At 39.2% G+C, this 17,769-nt stretch overlaps 1 protein-coding gene across 2 annotated transcripts in view; it reads right to left on the reverse strand.

Moving 5' to 3' along the window:
- Nucleotides 1–450: 450 nt before the first annotated feature.
- The window catches only part of myo6b (myosin VIb), a 39,231-nt gene continuing 21,912 nt past the window's right edge, over nucleotides 451–17,769 (reverse strand). Inside the window, exons 21-33 of one of the 2 annotated variants that reach the window (XM_039785664.1) lie at nucleotides 16,708–16,838; nucleotides 16,369–16,446; nucleotides 16,110–16,239; nucleotides 14,797–14,887; nucleotides 13,738–13,888; nucleotides 12,187–12,395; nucleotides 12,010–12,088; nucleotides 9,451–9,611; nucleotides 9,262–9,312; nucleotides 5,661–5,764; nucleotides 4,401–4,535; nucleotides 3,140–3,358; nucleotides 451–1,749 (exon numbers count right to left, since the gene is read on the reverse strand). In XM_039785664.1, the coding sequence (XP_039641598.1) occupies nucleotides 1,550–1,749; nucleotides 3,140–3,358; nucleotides 4,401–4,535; nucleotides 5,661–5,764; nucleotides 9,262–9,312; nucleotides 9,451–9,611; nucleotides 12,010–12,088; nucleotides 12,187–12,395; nucleotides 13,738–13,888; nucleotides 14,797–14,887; nucleotides 16,110–16,239; nucleotides 16,369–16,446; nucleotides 16,708–16,838 (1,739 nt within the window). In that variant the 3' untranslated portion in view covers nucleotides 451–1,549. The remainder of the gene's footprint in view (nucleotides 1,750–3,139; nucleotides 3,359–4,400; nucleotides 4,536–5,660; nucleotides 5,765–9,261; nucleotides 9,313–9,450; nucleotides 9,612–12,009; nucleotides 12,089–12,186; nucleotides 12,396–13,737; nucleotides 13,889–14,796; nucleotides 14,888–16,109; nucleotides 16,240–16,368; nucleotides 16,447–16,707; nucleotides 16,839–17,769) is intronic. The other variant, XM_039785665.1, reaches the window with a different exon arrangement.

The raw sequence follows: 17,769 nt of genomic DNA on the forward strand, positions 1-17,769 counted from the left end.
ATAAAAGTACAAAAAGTGTTTGCAGTCAAATCAAGGACACATCTACTTACTGATTATTACTGTAATTTCACTGGGATAGCTCAAATACCTATAATATGAAGAAAGCATGCACTGAAAAGGCCTTTAAGTACAAAACATGTTTCCAGTCAAATCATGGCTCATCAGTGTTTTTATAATCATCTATAGCTGTTTGTTGTCAATTTAGCACAACAGCAGAAAAACCCAAAGATAGTATCTACAAAAAGAGAAAGTAAAGTCTGTTTTAATCCACTTGATCACTTAATGGGAGTGAGCCTCAGCTCAGTGATGACATCAGCATCACATTAGCCTTTGTTGTTTAATCAATCTACACACTAATCTTGTTTGCTGCTGGTACCATCTGAGCACTGATCACAACTCGTTCTCACTTGTCAATTATCTATAGCAACTTTAAGAAAAAGCAACCAGGAACATGGGGGCAAACATTTATTGTCTACAGTATTCCAGTGCAACAGGAGGCCAAATACAACCAGATCTACTATTAAAAGTGAATCATTAGTTCCAGTCGGCTACTGAATCTTTCAGTAAGTGTGAAACTAAATAAAGGTATTGCATGAATGTCCAATGAGATGACTGAAATGTTCCTGCTCTGACCAACACAGGAGTCAAGTAATCAGCCTAATAAAATATTATATGAACAAACATGTAACTAACACACACACACACACACACACACACACACACAAATTACATTATTGCCAGTTAAACAACCCCAAACCAACGAAACTGCAAACATGAAAACTAACTTCAACATGTCCCTCTTGTGTAACAAATGAACGATACAAAAAAGATTCCCTTTTCAAGGATTTTAACAGTTAAAGATGGATTAAAAAGACAAAACTTCTAAGATTGTAATAAACCCAGCACTTTAAATGAATTCATCTTGCTTAAAAAATACATTCTATGACTATATTGAATTGTTATTTTGTGTGCATGTTATGAAAATTTAGCCATGACTGTCCCAAGTGTCAAACATGTAAAGGGAGGACCAAAATATCATTATTATTTGTATTCTTATGAAATACAGTATAAATATATATATGAAAGACAATATTGTTAGTCTCTATTAATTCTACATATTTTCTCTTAACATCTCATTTACTGTCCTTATTGCAGACCATTAAGGTTTCAGGTTAATAGCTAGATAAGCTACGCACCAATTAAGACTTCCTGGGTTTAGTGCAGTGATATTGCAATTTAAGGCACAGTGCGATGATCCATTCAAGCATAGATTGACAAGAAGACTGAAATGCTAACGCTACACCAATAAGGTGTTACACTGCAAAATAAAATATATAAAAAGTGAAGATGAAGAACATCCCGGTATTTAAAAGGAGATGAAACACTGAGTACATACGGTAAGATTGTATAAGGAGCATCTTTGTCTGTGGTTACTTCTTTTCATCCCAAAAACCGCAGGTACACCGCGCTGGCCTTGAATGTGCATGTTTATGTTTGTGAGTCTGTGTATCAGTGTCATGTTTCAGGACGCTTATCTTGCTGCTGCGGTTCACTTGAGGAGACTCTGAAGCATGGCCGTAGCGTACGTCGGGCGGGCCTGCTTGTTCTCAATGGCTTTCTTGAGGTACTGAATTCCATCGCAGCGTTCCCAGATTTCTTCAAACTGCCTGGGCAGGATCTCTGCCCCCCGCTTCCTGGTCAGACCTGTCTCCTCCAGACTCAGCTCACACATCTCCATGTCATCTTTCCCTGAGTAGTGGACGAATAAGGACAGAGGGTTACTGAAAGGACGTGCACTTTATGCACATGTATCCATTAAATGTACATTTACGCACTAAACTCCTGTTTAAAGCTCCTATATAAATCATATCAAGTAGGGCTGAAACAATCATTTTTGGATTTTGCTGCTTTCCTTTGATTTATATACATATTTATAAATTAATTGATCTTTTTTGGAGTTTGTAAGACAAAACAAGTGATTGGAAGGCAATCTGAGGATTGGGAACCCTCAAAAAATAATTGAAGAGATATGAAAGAAAAATATTTGTTTTACACAAAAGAATTCTTAATGTAAAATCACTTTCTTATTGTCACAAACATGTATGTACAGGGTTAGGGTTAGGGTTAAGGAATGCGAGAATCCATCTTTGCATTTTATCCTATCCTATCAGGAGCGACGGGCAGCCACTGTTACAGCGCCCGGAAAGAAATTCAACCTAACATACAGGTTTTGGTGGTGGTGGGGGAAATCATGATTTTTGAAATACCTTAATTAATGCATTAATTAACATATTGTTCCTGCCTTAAGTCATGCATGAGATACTATTCTCATAGTCTCTAGTTCATGAAATACTACATGAATGAATTCATGCTTAACGGAACACGCCGACTTATTGGGAATTTAGCTTATTCACCGTAACCCCCAGAGTAAGACAAGTCGGTACATACCCTTCTCATCTCCTTGCGTGCTGTAAAGCTGTCTGACAGCTCCAGCATTAGCTTAACCCAGCACAGATCCTGCAGGTAACTGGTTCCAACTAGCCTACTGCTCCGAATTGTGACAAAAGTGACAAAATAACTTGTTAAATGTTCCTATTTACATGTTGTGATTTGTAGAGTCACAGCGTGTACAAAAAACAACGTAACATGAGACACAGCCATCTTCTATCCGTAAACAAACCGGGAACTATATTCTCAGACAGGCTTGCTGCGAGCATATCACTCCGCCCAAGTACTATATTCTTCCGCCTGAGAATATAGTTCCCGGTTTGTTTACCGTTAGAAAGATGGCTGTGTCTCATGTTACGTTGTTTTTTGTACACGCTGTGACTCTACAAATCACAACGTGTACATACAATGTAAATAGGAACATTTAACAAGTTATTTTGTCACTTATTCGGAGCAGTAGGATTACTGGAACCATTCACCTGCCTGTTCTGTTATGGGCTGATGCCGCTGGAGACGTCAGACAGCCTTACAGCACACACGGAGATGAGAAGGGTATGTATCATATAGTCATGCATGAATTCATGATAATTCATGTACCTTTTTTATAAAGTGTTACCAAAATAATGGTAAGTTGCAATGCAAATATCCAGATTTTATGATATAAAAATCCAAGCACAAGCTGCCGACTCACCTGCAACCAACACAATAGGTTGTTTGTCTGGGTGAAGCTCCATCTGTCTGGCTATCCAGGGCCCATCGAAGTGGGCGTACCACCAGCCCTTCTTTTTATTCTGCGGGTCTTTGTACTGGTCTGCTGGCCGGATGAAAGGAATGCGAAAATATCGCTGCTGGCGGTTCATGGCCACTTCCTGATGCTGGGCCGTCATCGGAGGAGCTGGGTTCTGTTCAGCTGCAGTGGGAGTGTGATCATTAAAAGATGACATTAGATTGTTGTTTATCTCCAAAGTAGCATTCACAACAAAACATCTGACATTTGGTCCTAAATAACCATAGAATACTCATGTTTTTCCATGTTTTGCTAACAGCACAGAACAAGCTGAGTGGGGCAGAAAACAAAGTATAAAGCTTTCATAATGTACGAGATGAAAAAGGACCCAGGAAATGCCCAAGTAAATATCACATGGAAAAGCCAGGTAAAGCAGCTTTTAGCCTCTTATGAAATGGCTTGATATGACCCCTGCTGCATCAGCAGAGATCCAAGAAGAACAGGATCCAAGTATAAGGCAAACAAAGCTCTGCCAGTATGGCTTTCAGGAGCTATCATATCAAAAGAGAAAGTCGAGTAAATGTAGTGAAAGTAGAAGCAACAGGGAATCTAATGTTCCCATTCCCCCATCAAACTTAATATTTGTTTTCAAGATGAAAAAAGGAGGGAAATGCAGAGCACCGATAAGCTTTAAAGCAGCAAATATAACATTGTGTGTGTGTGTGTGTGTGTGTGTGTGTGTGTGTGTGTGTGTGTGTGTGTGTGTGTGTGTGTGTGTGTGTGTGTGTGTGTGTGTGTGTGTGGCACAGACCAAATGCTTGGTTGACAAAGCAGTGAGCTGTCATAGTAGCAGCTACTGAACTTGAAGAGGCATGGCTGGCAGTTACTTGCTAATTAGAACAAATATTTTGGACGGAGCCAGGCAGAAAGCGGCTGCATTTTCAGGCCTTGGCGTCTCGTCGGCTAATTGAATGTTAGGAAACACAAGGAGATTATTTGTGCGCAGGTCATTATTTCCTGCTAATGACAGCGATTGGCGAAAGTTGGAGAAAATAAACATTTGTCACCTGTAATGTGATATGCCAGGGGTGAAGTGTGCATGTATGAAATGTACGTTTGTGTGCTGCGTTTGTGAATATACAGATTTGTGTTCATATCCACGATAATGCATGAAATTATATTCATTTAGAGCAAGAGGGTGATACAGGGAATAATCTCTACTAACCGTAGTCAGTGATAGATTTAGGAGCTCTCTGATCACTTCCGTCATCGGTACGTTTCTTGTTCTTGGACTTCCATGCGTGATAGACCTTCAGACGGCGGTGGAACTCCTCTCTGCAGGCCGCCAGCAGCTCAATGTCTGTCCACACAACATGACAACAGTGAGCACTCAAACAACTCCACAACACGCAAATATTTATGGAATAGGCATGGAACATACAGGTATTCCCATAGATATAGAACAAGAGTATTCCCTTCCATCCTACGTTCACTGGTCTCAAGGAATTTTCCCTACATGTCACTTGTTTTTCAAGTCCAGTTCTGGACATGTCAAATCATAATTTATTTTGAGGCTTCTGGAATTTTTCATTTTAAGCTTGTAATATCACATTTTACAATATGAAGCTGGACTCTGGTTGAACTAGTCTGGCACTCTGATGAAGGCAAAATAGCCAAAATCATTTAGGGAATCATTTGGGAAGCATTATATTGGAGATGAGTTGTACAACATGTTTAATTTTGATAAAATTGTACTATATACTGTATATAACACAGTATAATGAGGAGTTTAGGGGCTCACACTGTGTGTTTCTTTCCTATAATGAAATTCAAGAAAACATTCACAGCATACAGTTTTAAAGTTATAATTATTAAGACTTCAAACACAGCTTTTTGGTTTTACCACCAAATCAAAATTAGCCAGATGTCCTTGGAATCCCACTGTCCCCAGCACTGATTACTGTATACAGTAAGTGGCAACGATAAAAGGCATTGACAAGTGTGAAAGCAGAAAGGCATCTGCTTTGCATGCTGACTGAGGAGAGGGTTGGCTGGGAATGACTCGGAAGGGCAGTAATAATGATAATTTTCTCTCTCTACCAATAAAATGCATGCTGATGAGTCATAGCAGCTGTGGGAAGGGAACATCCTCAGACTGATATTTTTATTTTTTTAGGCAAGACATCTTGTGTTCACACTCTGTACAGCTGCAGCCTCAGCTCACTTTAGCTATTAAAAAAAATTATGAAGAGAAAAAAATGAAACAGAGTGCAGATGAAAAACGTTTTAGGTGACAAAACATGCTGCTGAATTATTTAATCTAGGCGCTAAACAACTGTACAATACGTTTGGAATGAAAGAAAATGGTTGCATTTCACTAAGAGCTCTTCCACGTGGATCTGTTTGTAACAGCCGGTTCAGCGCACACACACTCTGTTTAGTTGATAAAAGTGGCATCATCCTGATCTCGTTCGGGATTTCTCACCACAGGAAGTGTTGATGACATCTCGCAGCTCAGCATACTTCCACTTGCTGAGGTCATACTTTTTCACACCAGCAGCAGCTTTGGTTGCCTGCACTTGAGGACCCCTGTAGCAAGGAACAGATGAATGTGGGTGTGTTAAAGGGAGAAAAAACTGAAAAAGAAGGTGAGTGTGACGACAGGTAAGAGTGTGACAAGGTGGGAGTGACCAGAGATTAAGCGTTTTAGGTTTCTTATTTTTCAACGATGAATATCGTTTCACAATCAGGGAAGTGACAGCTTCTAACAGAACAGCTCATCAGGTACACAGTACTAAGAGCAACATTTTATGTGTATTTTGTATAAAGTACTTGAAAGCAATACCTGAGTAAAAGTACAAGTATCTTACCAGAAAATAACTTTGGTAGAAGTTAAAGTCACTTTTTAGAATATTACTTGAGTAAAAGTCTTAAAGTGCTCAAATTATGCTCATTTTCAGGTTCATAACTGTATTTAGAGGTTATATCAGAATAGGTTTATGTGGTTTAATTAAAAAAAAAAAACCATATTTTTGTTGTACTGCACATTGCTCCAGCTCCTCTTTTCACCTTGTGTGTTAAGCTCTCTGTTTAAGCTACAGAGTGAGACATCTCACTTCTGTACCATCTTTGTTGGGAGTTGCACATGTGCAGTAGCTAGGTCAGCACTGCTAGCCAGTCAGAAGCAGAGTGTGAGGGAGTGCCACGCTAGCAGCTAGACGAGCATTATAACGTGTGTTACAAAGTGATGCACATTTGTCACAGAAGTAAAGCTGGACTACAACAGAGCTGTTTGGAGCAGTTTGTGAACAGTGTTTTTCGTTGGAGATGGTAAGTCCCTTTGGGGGGCACTTTGTGCTTTTTCACTTTGTAAACCTATAACGTGCACAAAAAACATATAACACAATAAAGGAAAGGGAAAAAGCCAAAAAGCATAATATGAGCACTTTAAGTTATCTGATGTTTACTGTACTTATGTATCAAAAGTAATTTTCTGATATTAAATGTAGTTAAGTATTAGAAGTAAAAGTAAACGTAAAAATTTTTTTTTATTATGGCCTGATTATATCACCACTGTCGTCGTGGTGGTCATCGTCTGTTACCATGGCGGCAGAGCCTGCAGCAGGTGCTTCCATGACGCTATCAGTTATTATGCTTCCTCCTCTTCTTCTTTAGTTTTGGCCTATGTATGTTTGTTTTTTTTGCTTGGCAACACACAGGTATCACGTCACCAACTGCAATGGAGCGTGCATTAACTTGCAATCTAGGAGCAATGATTCGCCAAACCTTTTTTCCATTGTAACAAATTTCTTCTGATTTTATTTTGTAGTAACGAGTAACTAAGATGCTTAGGGGAAATGTAGTGGAGTAAAAGTATACATTTTATTTAGGAAATGTAGTGGAGTAGAAGTAAAAGTTTCCAGAGATATAAATAATGAAGTGAAGTACAGATTCTACTTAAGTACAGTAACAAAGTATTTGTACTTCGTAACATTACAAAACTGATTTTGACTGTGGAATTTCAATGGCAGACAAAATACATGAATATTAAAAGGAAAGCCCTCTTTCAAGCCCTCCTCACTGTCTCAGCTGATTCAATTAAAGACCGGTCAGCAAGGGAACTGAAGAGCAGAGTCTGTCCGTATCATTGCAACCTAATGTTTCAACTCCACTTAAAATGATGAAAATCTCTTCTAATGTTACAACTTACATCTGCTGGCACTTTGTGTGTTTTTGCCCAGGCTTCTTTTAACCAGAATGAAAGATGACTACAAAATAAAAGGAAAATTATGCAGTACTGTAATATATGATTGAAACTGGGGCTGCAGAGTTTCAGCTACTTGAATGCTGCAGCACATCTGAGCTTGTGTCAGCCGTGTCTCCAGCTTCCCTGCTGAGTTGAGGCTGCTAATTCAATAATGCGATGGATTTACCTCCTCTATTTACAGTCGGCATAGCTGCTAATGTCTCACAGAAGAGGATTACCGATCTACGAATCATCAGCCAGATTACCATTTATAATTCATATTGACTGGAAAGATCATTCGGGATCATCGCCAGTCTGGCCAGTGTGTGATGGTGATGATGCTTTATTTTTGCTGCAGCCAGGAAAGAAGAAGTGAGAGTGAAGCGATAGCCAGGGCTTTGCTTTTGGCAGTAGGTGAACAGAAAATGGATGTAGAAGGAAGGAGGTGGTCATCTAGCTACAACGCCAGCAAGTGTGCATACTTCTACTGCACCCATGTGTGTTTTAGCTCAGTGGCGTGCACATGTAACACACGTGACCTTTGGAGCTTCTTTCTTGCAGCAGATCACCTTTTGGTTTCCAGGGGGCAGCTGACTTACAGGGATAGCAGGAGACATCCAACATGATCCCGGGATGCCCGAGCCAACTCTGACGAGATTACAGACTATTGGATCAAATGTAATTCTGTGCTCACCGGACCTGCAGATAAGACCCATGCAGGCTTTGAGAGGACCTATCCTGGCTTTAAACACAGAATGGGGTTAAGGGAATTCACTTCCACTTCCACTGTGGAGTTCAAATTATGATGGAGATTTAGGAATATGAAGTCTGCATGACATACTGTATTTAAATGAGAATAATAGCAGTGTTCAAAATGACTCCGAGCTGCAATCCAGTAAACTACTGAGTGTCTACTATATAGGGAATAATGAATGAGGGAACAAGGGAGTGATTTTTAACACAGCTAGCTTGCAAGATACTTTAAACTGCAGGTAACCATGGGAACAGTACTATGCATTGTGTTCCTGTACATAACCTGTTACCTGTGGTTCCCTTACACACAGTAGAGTACGTCAACACTAGTAAATAAATAAAGTACCATTTTGTACTATTATGAATACTGTACTGTACTTATTTACTGTACATATTTCATAGCAGTGGTCAGAAAAAAATAATATTGTCAGTTGTCACAATTAAACCACTGATATCATTATTGAGATTTAAGCTAGAGGTCCACATGAGTGAGTTAATTAAGACCTACAACAAAACGTCTTACGTAATTATCATACAGTTTAAAGTAGTTATAAACTATACATGTATTTAAAGGACATAACAGAATAACAGATTTACAACAACTCAATGTATGAGTCAGGGGAAGCACACAGACAGTCAAGCTCATGGGCTTGTGCAAAGGACACAGACAAGCTTTATCAACTGCAGACTCATGCAGAGCCAATTAAGATCAGAGAGAAATCAGAGATCACATGCTGCACATTCAGATGCACCTATCATTTATGATTTGGTGGGCCATCTTAATTTTTGTGTGATAATTATCACACATAATTATTCACTAAATGGCATATCTTATGATTCATAAGATTCACATAAAATAACACATACCAGACATCTAAATTTGACTGGTGATTTCATAAAATGAAAGGATTTTTTTTTTTTATTGGCTTTGCATTGCTGGTTTATTTCTGCATCTATTTTAGGGAGCTGAGACATTTATGACTACGACTAGTCCTACTAGGGGATAAGACAGACGGCGAGGGAGTGAGGGATTATTGTTTGTGGGAGGTACACTTGGACACGGGCAGTTATAGTGCCGATATCTTACATGGCTCTGGCTGAGGATGAAGAGATAGGAAGTTCTGAAAATGACTCGTCGCTGAGAGAAAACACAGCAACGGGAAAAATGCAGTTACACACGCATGCTGAGGTTAAGACATACAGTATTGTTCAAGTTATTGTTCACACTGCTTGTTTACTGTGCAAAAGGTTTGCATTGTGTTCGCATATAGAATACCTGCGCAGGCTTGCGTCCAGCTGCCCCTCCTCAGTGATGAGCTCTGCCTCACTCTGAGCGATTCTCATGGCTAACTCTCTGTCTCTTCTCTCCTGCTCCACTATGGTGCTGCGCTGGACCTGCTCCTCGCGCTCCACAGCCAGCTGAATCTCCAACTCCGCCTGTAAACACAAACATACACAAACAGCTTTTAATGTGACTTTATAAAATCTACATAAACCTAGATCCTGTCAAAATACTAATGCTGCACTGTGTGCCAGACCCTTCATAACAATTAGAGCTCTGCTGTGAGCCCAAGCCTGATTAGACATATTTATCCGGAGGGTAGAGCTGCTAATGAAGCTTTACTGGTCATATGTCTAGACACAACAGGGCATACAAAAGACAAACATTCAACAACAATAAGTCGGGACATTGTTATAGAAATTTGACCCAGATTAAAACTTTTTTTACTTTACAGAAAAGAAATATCTTTAATAGTCCAAACATTACTATATACAAATCAATAAATATATCTATGTGAATATATCTGTATGTGTATCTAAAATATATTCATCTCCTATATACTCGCCACTAATGAAGTCCACAATGGATACTTTTCTCTGAGGAGCTTTAAATATGAATGCCTTTCCAGTTAACAATATATTATTTATACTATAGGGGGGTCAAACCAGCAGCAGCTGTGATACATGCCAGTGTGAAGCATGAGAACCCAAACTTGAAACTGTGATGGCCTCAGTTTGAATGTTGAGCTGCTTTATAGCAAGCGCAAGCAGGTTTTATAGACTGCCTTGCATACTGCTCAAAATAGCTTTATTACACAGATTGTATGTTAAATCCCCAAATAACCATAGGGACTCTCTCTCTCTCTCTCTCTCTTTCCAAAAAAGTCAAATCAAATTCATTGTTTGCAGAATAAGACCCATGAGATGTATTGACTTCTTAACTCACATTTCAAGAGAGGATCCTGGGGGGAAAAAGGTATAAAAACATCTCCATAATTTGTTAATGTTCACAAATATTTATTACACTACTTTCAATGATAGAGAGAATACATTGGAAGTCTTCAATTGAGTGAGGTTCCCATTTAAAAAAAACAAAATACTGCAGAGTCAAAGACTGAGTGTTGTGCAATAAATAGGGTTAGGTTAAAAGACATCATCATACAAAGTTTGAAGTGAGCAAGATACAGTGCCAGACTAACCTTTGACACAGCAGAAAATAGCAAAGAACACAGAGTAATATGCCATGAAGGTCACAGGAGACACCCTTAGAAAGTTTACTGCTGCAGCTTTGAGCCTGAGAGCAGTGGATAAACAAACTTTGCAGAGAGTCTCCTGAGACATGTGGCTTATGACAGCCTGGTCTCAACTGTCTCACTACTAGAAAGAAAAAAATAACGACAGCATGCTAATGTCCAACTGGCCTTGGGTGAATAAAAAGGGCTTTAGATATACAGAAGGTGTGATGTGCGTGTAACAGATGGATGAATGGATGGTTAGGAAAGGTGAGACATAATGGCAAAATGGAGGAGGAACAGGTGTGTGTAGTGATAAGACCAGAGGAGAACAATTCTGGAATATAAGGAAATAACAATTACACAAATGACTGGGAAAAATTGAAGGTTTGTGAGTGAAACAGGCAGAGATGGATAATAGTGACAATGTGTAGATGAGCGTAAAAGGCATGATAATGAAACATAGGATGGCGATAAAGGGAGTTGAGTTAGGACAAACTCGGCAGGAAGTGGAATCATCAATCAAAACTCTGCGGGTAATCCACTGGGGATCTGACTAATGTCACGACCCAGCTGTTTCCGTGGGAGACCAAATGAATGTGTCACATCAGAGGGGAGAGCAGGCAGAGTGAGAGGAAACATTAGAAACTTAATGGTGGTTTTGTGTGTTTTTTTTCCTGCTGCCCATTAAATCCAAAACACACACATGTATACTATACTATACTATACTGTATACTATATTCTTAGCAGCCATGGGATTCATTTGTGAGCTCAGTATGGTATTTGAAAATGAACATCATGAGATATGAAATTTACTTTGGAGTTGAATTATTGGGATGCTGTTAAAAGCAGGGACTGTTTAGAAAACATTTGAGAACCTAACCTAGAAATATGGGAAGAAACCATAATAATTCTGCAACAGGAGTAATTTGTCCACAAACAATACTGCACATTATACTGTAGGAACTGACCCAATAAAGGTCCAGCTCAGTCTAGGATTAGGATTAAGTCTAGGAAACCATCTTGCTTTAATGTGATTATAATGGCAGGGTATGAGCACTCAGTCACTGCAGGGGTCAGTGCCCTCATTGGGTGTAGAAGAGAGTGCAGGCAGCCATGAGTTCATAAACATGCACTCATAAATAATCTACAGTAAAAAGTTAAAAAGACATATACATTATACACATAACTTGATATTCAACCTAATTTGGGAGTTTTCCAGGTCCTCTTCTTACATTTATGCCCCCCTTCATAAGTTTTTAGCAGGCGAGTACGACAGAAGACCATAATATAAAAATATAACATTTTAGGGTGATCCAAACCTGTATTACTTTCTCTTCCTCCTCTCTCTTTTTTCTATCCTCCTCATCCTGCTTCCTCTTCAGCTCCATCTCGGATTTCCTAAAATGTTTGGAGAAAAGAAATCTTCACTAAAACTGACAGACAACTTATAGTTCCAAACCTTTACCATTTGATAATCCTCATCTGCCATCACTTACAGTCTTCGGTCGTCTTCCTCCTGTTTGCGGCGTTGCTCTTCCTTCTCCCTCGTTTTCCTCTCTTTTTCCATCTCCTCCTCAATGTGTTTCAGCCTCTCGCTCTCTTCTTCCTCCTGCTTCTTCTTTTGCATGGAGGAGAGCAGCTGCTCTGAGCGTTTCACCAGCCCCTGGTACTCTGTGTCAATCTCTTTCCAGGTCATCACTGCGGCCTAGGGGTCAAGAAAAAGATTAGAATGGCAGGTGATGGTCACAAAATGAAGAAATACTTTTTTATGTCTTTATCCAACTCTTCTCAGCCATACGCCTCAGTGGAGTTCAAAGCCATGGGTCGCCTTGAACACCGTTACTACTAATAATAATAATACTAATATGGGTTTATCAACAATAGAAACTGATGAGATTCCCTCAGGATGAATATTCTGAATTTGTTTGAATAACAGTTTGTTTACTTTCAATCACGGGGAGGGAAGATTTTCAAGAATTGACACTGAGTGCACTTATAGCCTGACTTGGCATATACTCCACCGTTACTATGGCACAACCTTCCCATGGGGCAACAAGGGAAGACACTGACTGACACTGTGACTGTCACTTGCACACTGCAGCCAAAATGCTCAATTCCCCACTATACTTGTCAGACAATCAGCAGGGGGAGAAGAGGTCACCGTATTGTGAAGATTCATTAGAGTAAGTCTCTAACAGTGGCACAGGGAGGGAAGATGACAAGGTCTTGTCTCCAACGTATAGAGGTCTGAATGACAGCCATTGGCATCTCATGCATTATTCATTCTGAAACTCCGTGCCAGGAGCAATTTCTGAGCGCTCAGAATGCCATGAGTGTCAACAGTGGGATAGCTAATATGCTAACAGAGGAAGATAGGGGGAGTGGGAGAGGATGATTGTGGTAAAGGGGGGAGCAAGGAGCTTCAGTGTAAGTCAGGATAACTTGAGGAACCTATGAGCACTCTAATCATACCTGTTGATTGCATACAGAAAACCAACACTATTGGGAAGTCAGTGCCCAGATGTCTGGATAGCACGTGGATGTGTTTGTGATGATTTGCCATACCTACAGGGTCCAATAAGACGGATGCTTATTGCTCAGGGAGAGCTGGGATTTCACTAACCACGTCTGATAATTTAGCAAAACAGACTCTCTAAATTATATTATTGGAGAGGAGAGGATTTCTTAGCTCTTCTTTTTATCCTGAGGTGATTGAAAATATTGATTCTAAAAGAGACAGAAGGGCACAGAACACTTAGGAAAGGGCATAGTGTAGAACAGTAGAACACTGCTTGTGCCAGGGAGTTACTGGTGTGAATGTAGAGAACCATATACATTTGAGGCAGTCATGCCTAAAGCAAGGTACGTATGTGCTCTGAAAGATCTTCCCCAGGTTAAACACATATAAAGGAGAACAGCTAAATGTTTTATTGCTCTCACTGTATCATGCTCAAAGCACCTGAAAAACTGTTGACATGAGAAGCTTTAAAAATCACAAGAGCAAAAATCCACCTTGGGTTATATGAAAGAAGTGAACACAGACTCACCTTTATCTTTGCTAACAGAGTGTCTATGGAGGCAGCCAGCTCCTGAACCTGTTTGGCCATCTCCTGCTTGCCCTCCTTCAGCCCGTTCACCACCTTGTTGAACCGCTCCATGTGTTTCTTCAGGTTTTGAACCTTTACCATGCCATCAATGCTACGAGAGAAGGGAAAAATGTAAATGGACACATGAAAATGTCATTAAAAAAAGAGCAAAAGGCTGTTTAAAAGAGGTGATGAATATATTAAAAAAGTGATTAAGTGCAACTGAGGCAATTAGTGAAATAGTTCTAATCCTGTGTCCCTGTGTTAATTAAGTTATATCTTACAATATAAATTGTATTTTATATTGTAAGATATACAAAAAAAATTACCTTTAAATCCCTCTCTGTTCCCCTCCTCTAAAACATTTTTGAGGACTTTTGAACACGGGGGCATGAACATAAATTTTTCCAATCAAATGTGATTTGGGACGAAGAGCAACCCCCAACCATCATATAGTATGAAAACACACTTGACTAGCAGACCAATATCATGGGTCAGAGGTGTGCATTTGCCTCACAGTTGGCAAAAATGTTGTTTATATTTCCGAGACAGCATGATTGTGTTCTAATTTACCCCCCATCTCTACTTCCTGACTATAATGACGATAAAGGAGGTGTGGGTGGAGGCCTGGTATAAAACATTTCCTCATGCATCCTAACACATACTGTACTGCCAGTCACAATCAAAATCTGATTCTCAAAAACTGAATCTGAAAACCCATCATCTGGATGGTTGGGTTCACAAGAGCAATTTTTCCAAATGCAACCCAATACAGCAAGACATACAGTATTTCCCAAAGCAGTGCAGTAAGACACCATTTCTCCACAGATGACTTTCTAGATTAATTTGAACTCCTAAATGCACAATATGGGAAAGCCATCAAAACCCACCAAGCATGAATCAGTTTAAATAAAAAGCACAAAAGAGTACACGGTAAAAGATAAAAGCATAGGATATGGACAAACAGAAAGACAAATGCAATGTGTGTGTGCTGGGCACAAGAACCAACAGGAGACTCACCGTGGCTTATGCTTTTTCTTACACAACCACATGCGGACAGTCTTCTGTATCTTAATGCAGGCCAGAGCTCTGTACTTCATCTTGTTCCGAACTGTTGAAGATGGGGAGAAAAAAGGAAGAGGATTCAAACAAAGATATATAAAAATACTAGTGGTGGTCTGTCATCTCTTTACTATGTCTCTCTAATAAAGGCCTAAAAAAATCCAGGAAAATACTTAAAGGAGACACAAATATGCATCTGCACAACTTCTAGATTTGAAATCACTGCCATTCCCAACTCTTACATAATTGACAAACTTCTTCAGTGTATGAATATACTCATCTACAAAAAACAAAGGTATACCATGGAAATAGTACAGCAATGCCCTTAGACATTATAAAAACAAACTTTAATGTCTTTAACTTTAACTTTAACTCTATAATGAGTAATATCGATCATCTGGCACAAAAACAAGTAGTGCAGAATATCGTACGACCACTAACTGTGATAATAACGTAAGGTGTTGAAGTAAATAAATGACCAGCACCAGGGACATAAATTTCCTCCGGTCATTTATGAAAGAAATGTGTGGTCAAGCAGAGGCAGTGTTCTGTTATAACTCTAATGCAATTTAATTTGATGCTTTTACACAAATAAGCAGAAGCCAGCCGGCACTTTATTAAAGGCTGGAAATCAATAACTTGAAACAGAGTGTAATGCTTCAAGAACTGCTTTTAGAGTACTATTCCATATTGCTCAAGGCTGCTGCTTTCAATATTCAGAATGAGTGTAAAAGCGTGAAATATGATTTAGTATAGCTATCAGAGCTATATAATAACCTGTTAGGAAATGACAAAGCATCTTATACATGATCATCCACTAGAAAGGGAAATGGCTTAACTAACAAAATAACTTGTGCTACTGCCTTTCTTCAATTATTCTTTTTATTATTATTAATTTGCAGTTTTGTGTAGAAGTCTCATGTGATGTGGCTCCAATATGTTTTTACCAGTGTCACCTCTCTAGAAAGGACTTACTCGGGCCAAGCAGCATATGCATGATGTACATTGCCTAAGTGTTAAGATTTCATGACTTTATAGTAAGTGTCTCTGAAAAAGACATAACCCAGGCAAAGACGATTACATGTTTTTGTCAATGTTTAGACCAAGTGTGATCTGGACACCGAAGTTAGACCATAGACCAACCATAAGAGAAATGTCAAAACAGAAATTCATGACAATCAAAATCATTCCTAAGCCACACTGCAGATACTTATATTGAGGCTGCTTGAGTTACACATCACAAGCTCTGTTGTTCAGTGGATTCAACCCACGTTTGATGACAGACAGGCTGCACCACTGGACCTTCTTCCAGCAGCTGCACAACAACCACTGGTTGACTTTCTTCAGCAGCTCTGCGAGGTGTTCTGGATCAGACTTCATGATCTGGTCAAACTCAGCAAACTGATGCAGGTACACAAACACACAAATTAAGCTATGATCCTTGAAGTTTAAGACATAAGCCTATTTGTAGAGTTCTGCATAATGACCTGCAACATTAATGCACAATCAATTCTGCTGACTTCTCTGTACCTTTCCAGGGCGGAAGAACACTCTGGTCAATCCAAACTTGAAGTCATTGTCGTTTAGTCCCAGAGCTTTGAACAAAGCCTACAGAGAAAAATTCCCATTCAGTGGCACAGCAACTATATTATTAACTATATATATTATTATATAATATATTTGGTAAGAATGTAGGGAACTACATTCTTACCAAATATATGTTTGTTAATCATTTCCCATGTTGCTATAGGCTTTTTTTTTTTTTTTTACAAAACTATATTTTAAACAGATAACAATAATTATCTTACAGTAAACCAACTTTGCTTTTCTCCCGTGAAGGAGAAAACTATTCAATGTATGTAATCCCACCTTGCAGAAGAGTCGTGGATTCAGGCGTGTGAGCTTCTCAGGCATATACTGTTTATACATGTTGTAGAGCTCGTGGAAGGGGGCTCTGGAGGGGAAACCCCCCTGCATCAGGTCCAACACCGACACCATTCCTAATCAAGAAAAAATCATAACCAAAGAAAAAAAAAGGTCTTTTGAAGTGAAACAGCATTGCCTGCAGAATTATAGTACACCATAAAATGTACATTACTGACAATCTACTAAGCAAGCTGAAATCTGTTAGTTTACATACAGCATACACTACTCTGTTTTATCCCTGACAAGTAATTTATCAATGTCAGTGTGTATGTGTGTGTGTGTGTGTGTGTGTGTGTGTGTGTGTGTGTGTGTGTGTGTGTGTGTGTGTGTGTGTGTGTGTGTGTTTGTGTGTGCGTGCAAGTGAGAATAGTTGCATTTCTACATGAGGGTCACTGCATGATAGAACAGTGTTACTTTATTGTAATCACAATCACAGAGGCTGTTGCAGGATCATATTACAGTAGCAGTATGCTACTATGATGTCAAAATACATAATTCACCACTGTTTTATGTTTTTTTAAGCAACATGAAGCAAATAACAGATTTCCACTGCCATCATGGTCCATGGCCCCAAGTGAAGGTGCAACATTTACAAAAAGGTCAAAATTATATAATGTGACAAGGAAACTGTCCAAAACAAGATGACAGTGTACAGTGCAGTATGCCAAATAAGGACAAACTGCACTGAAATATAGTATAATTCAAATGTTACCAAAGGTTTTTCCAGTCACAACAGTTTAATATAATTCAACGTTTGCGGAAAGCAGTAGGAAGAAATGTAAATTTATCCTGCATTCCTTAAACCCGGAGCCTTTCCTTTTTGGAGAAAGGTCCAATATTTAGGTCAAATTCTAGTTATTCAAGGTTATTTGGTATGTCATATTCATATCATGATCTTATCATGTTGTTATATCATGATGTTTCACTATGGTTGTGCATCTCCTGTATTACATAAACTGTAAGTGGGGTCATCCTTCTCCATTAGCAGTAGAGCTACCTTGGGTA

The sequence above is a fragment of the Perca fluviatilis genome, chromosome 20 (genome assembly GCF_010015445.1).
Source record: "Perca fluviatilis chromosome 20, GENO_Pfluv_1.0, whole genome shotgun sequence".
Lineage (NCBI taxonomy): Eukaryota > Metazoa > Chordata > Actinopteri > Perciformes > Percidae > Perca > Perca fluviatilis.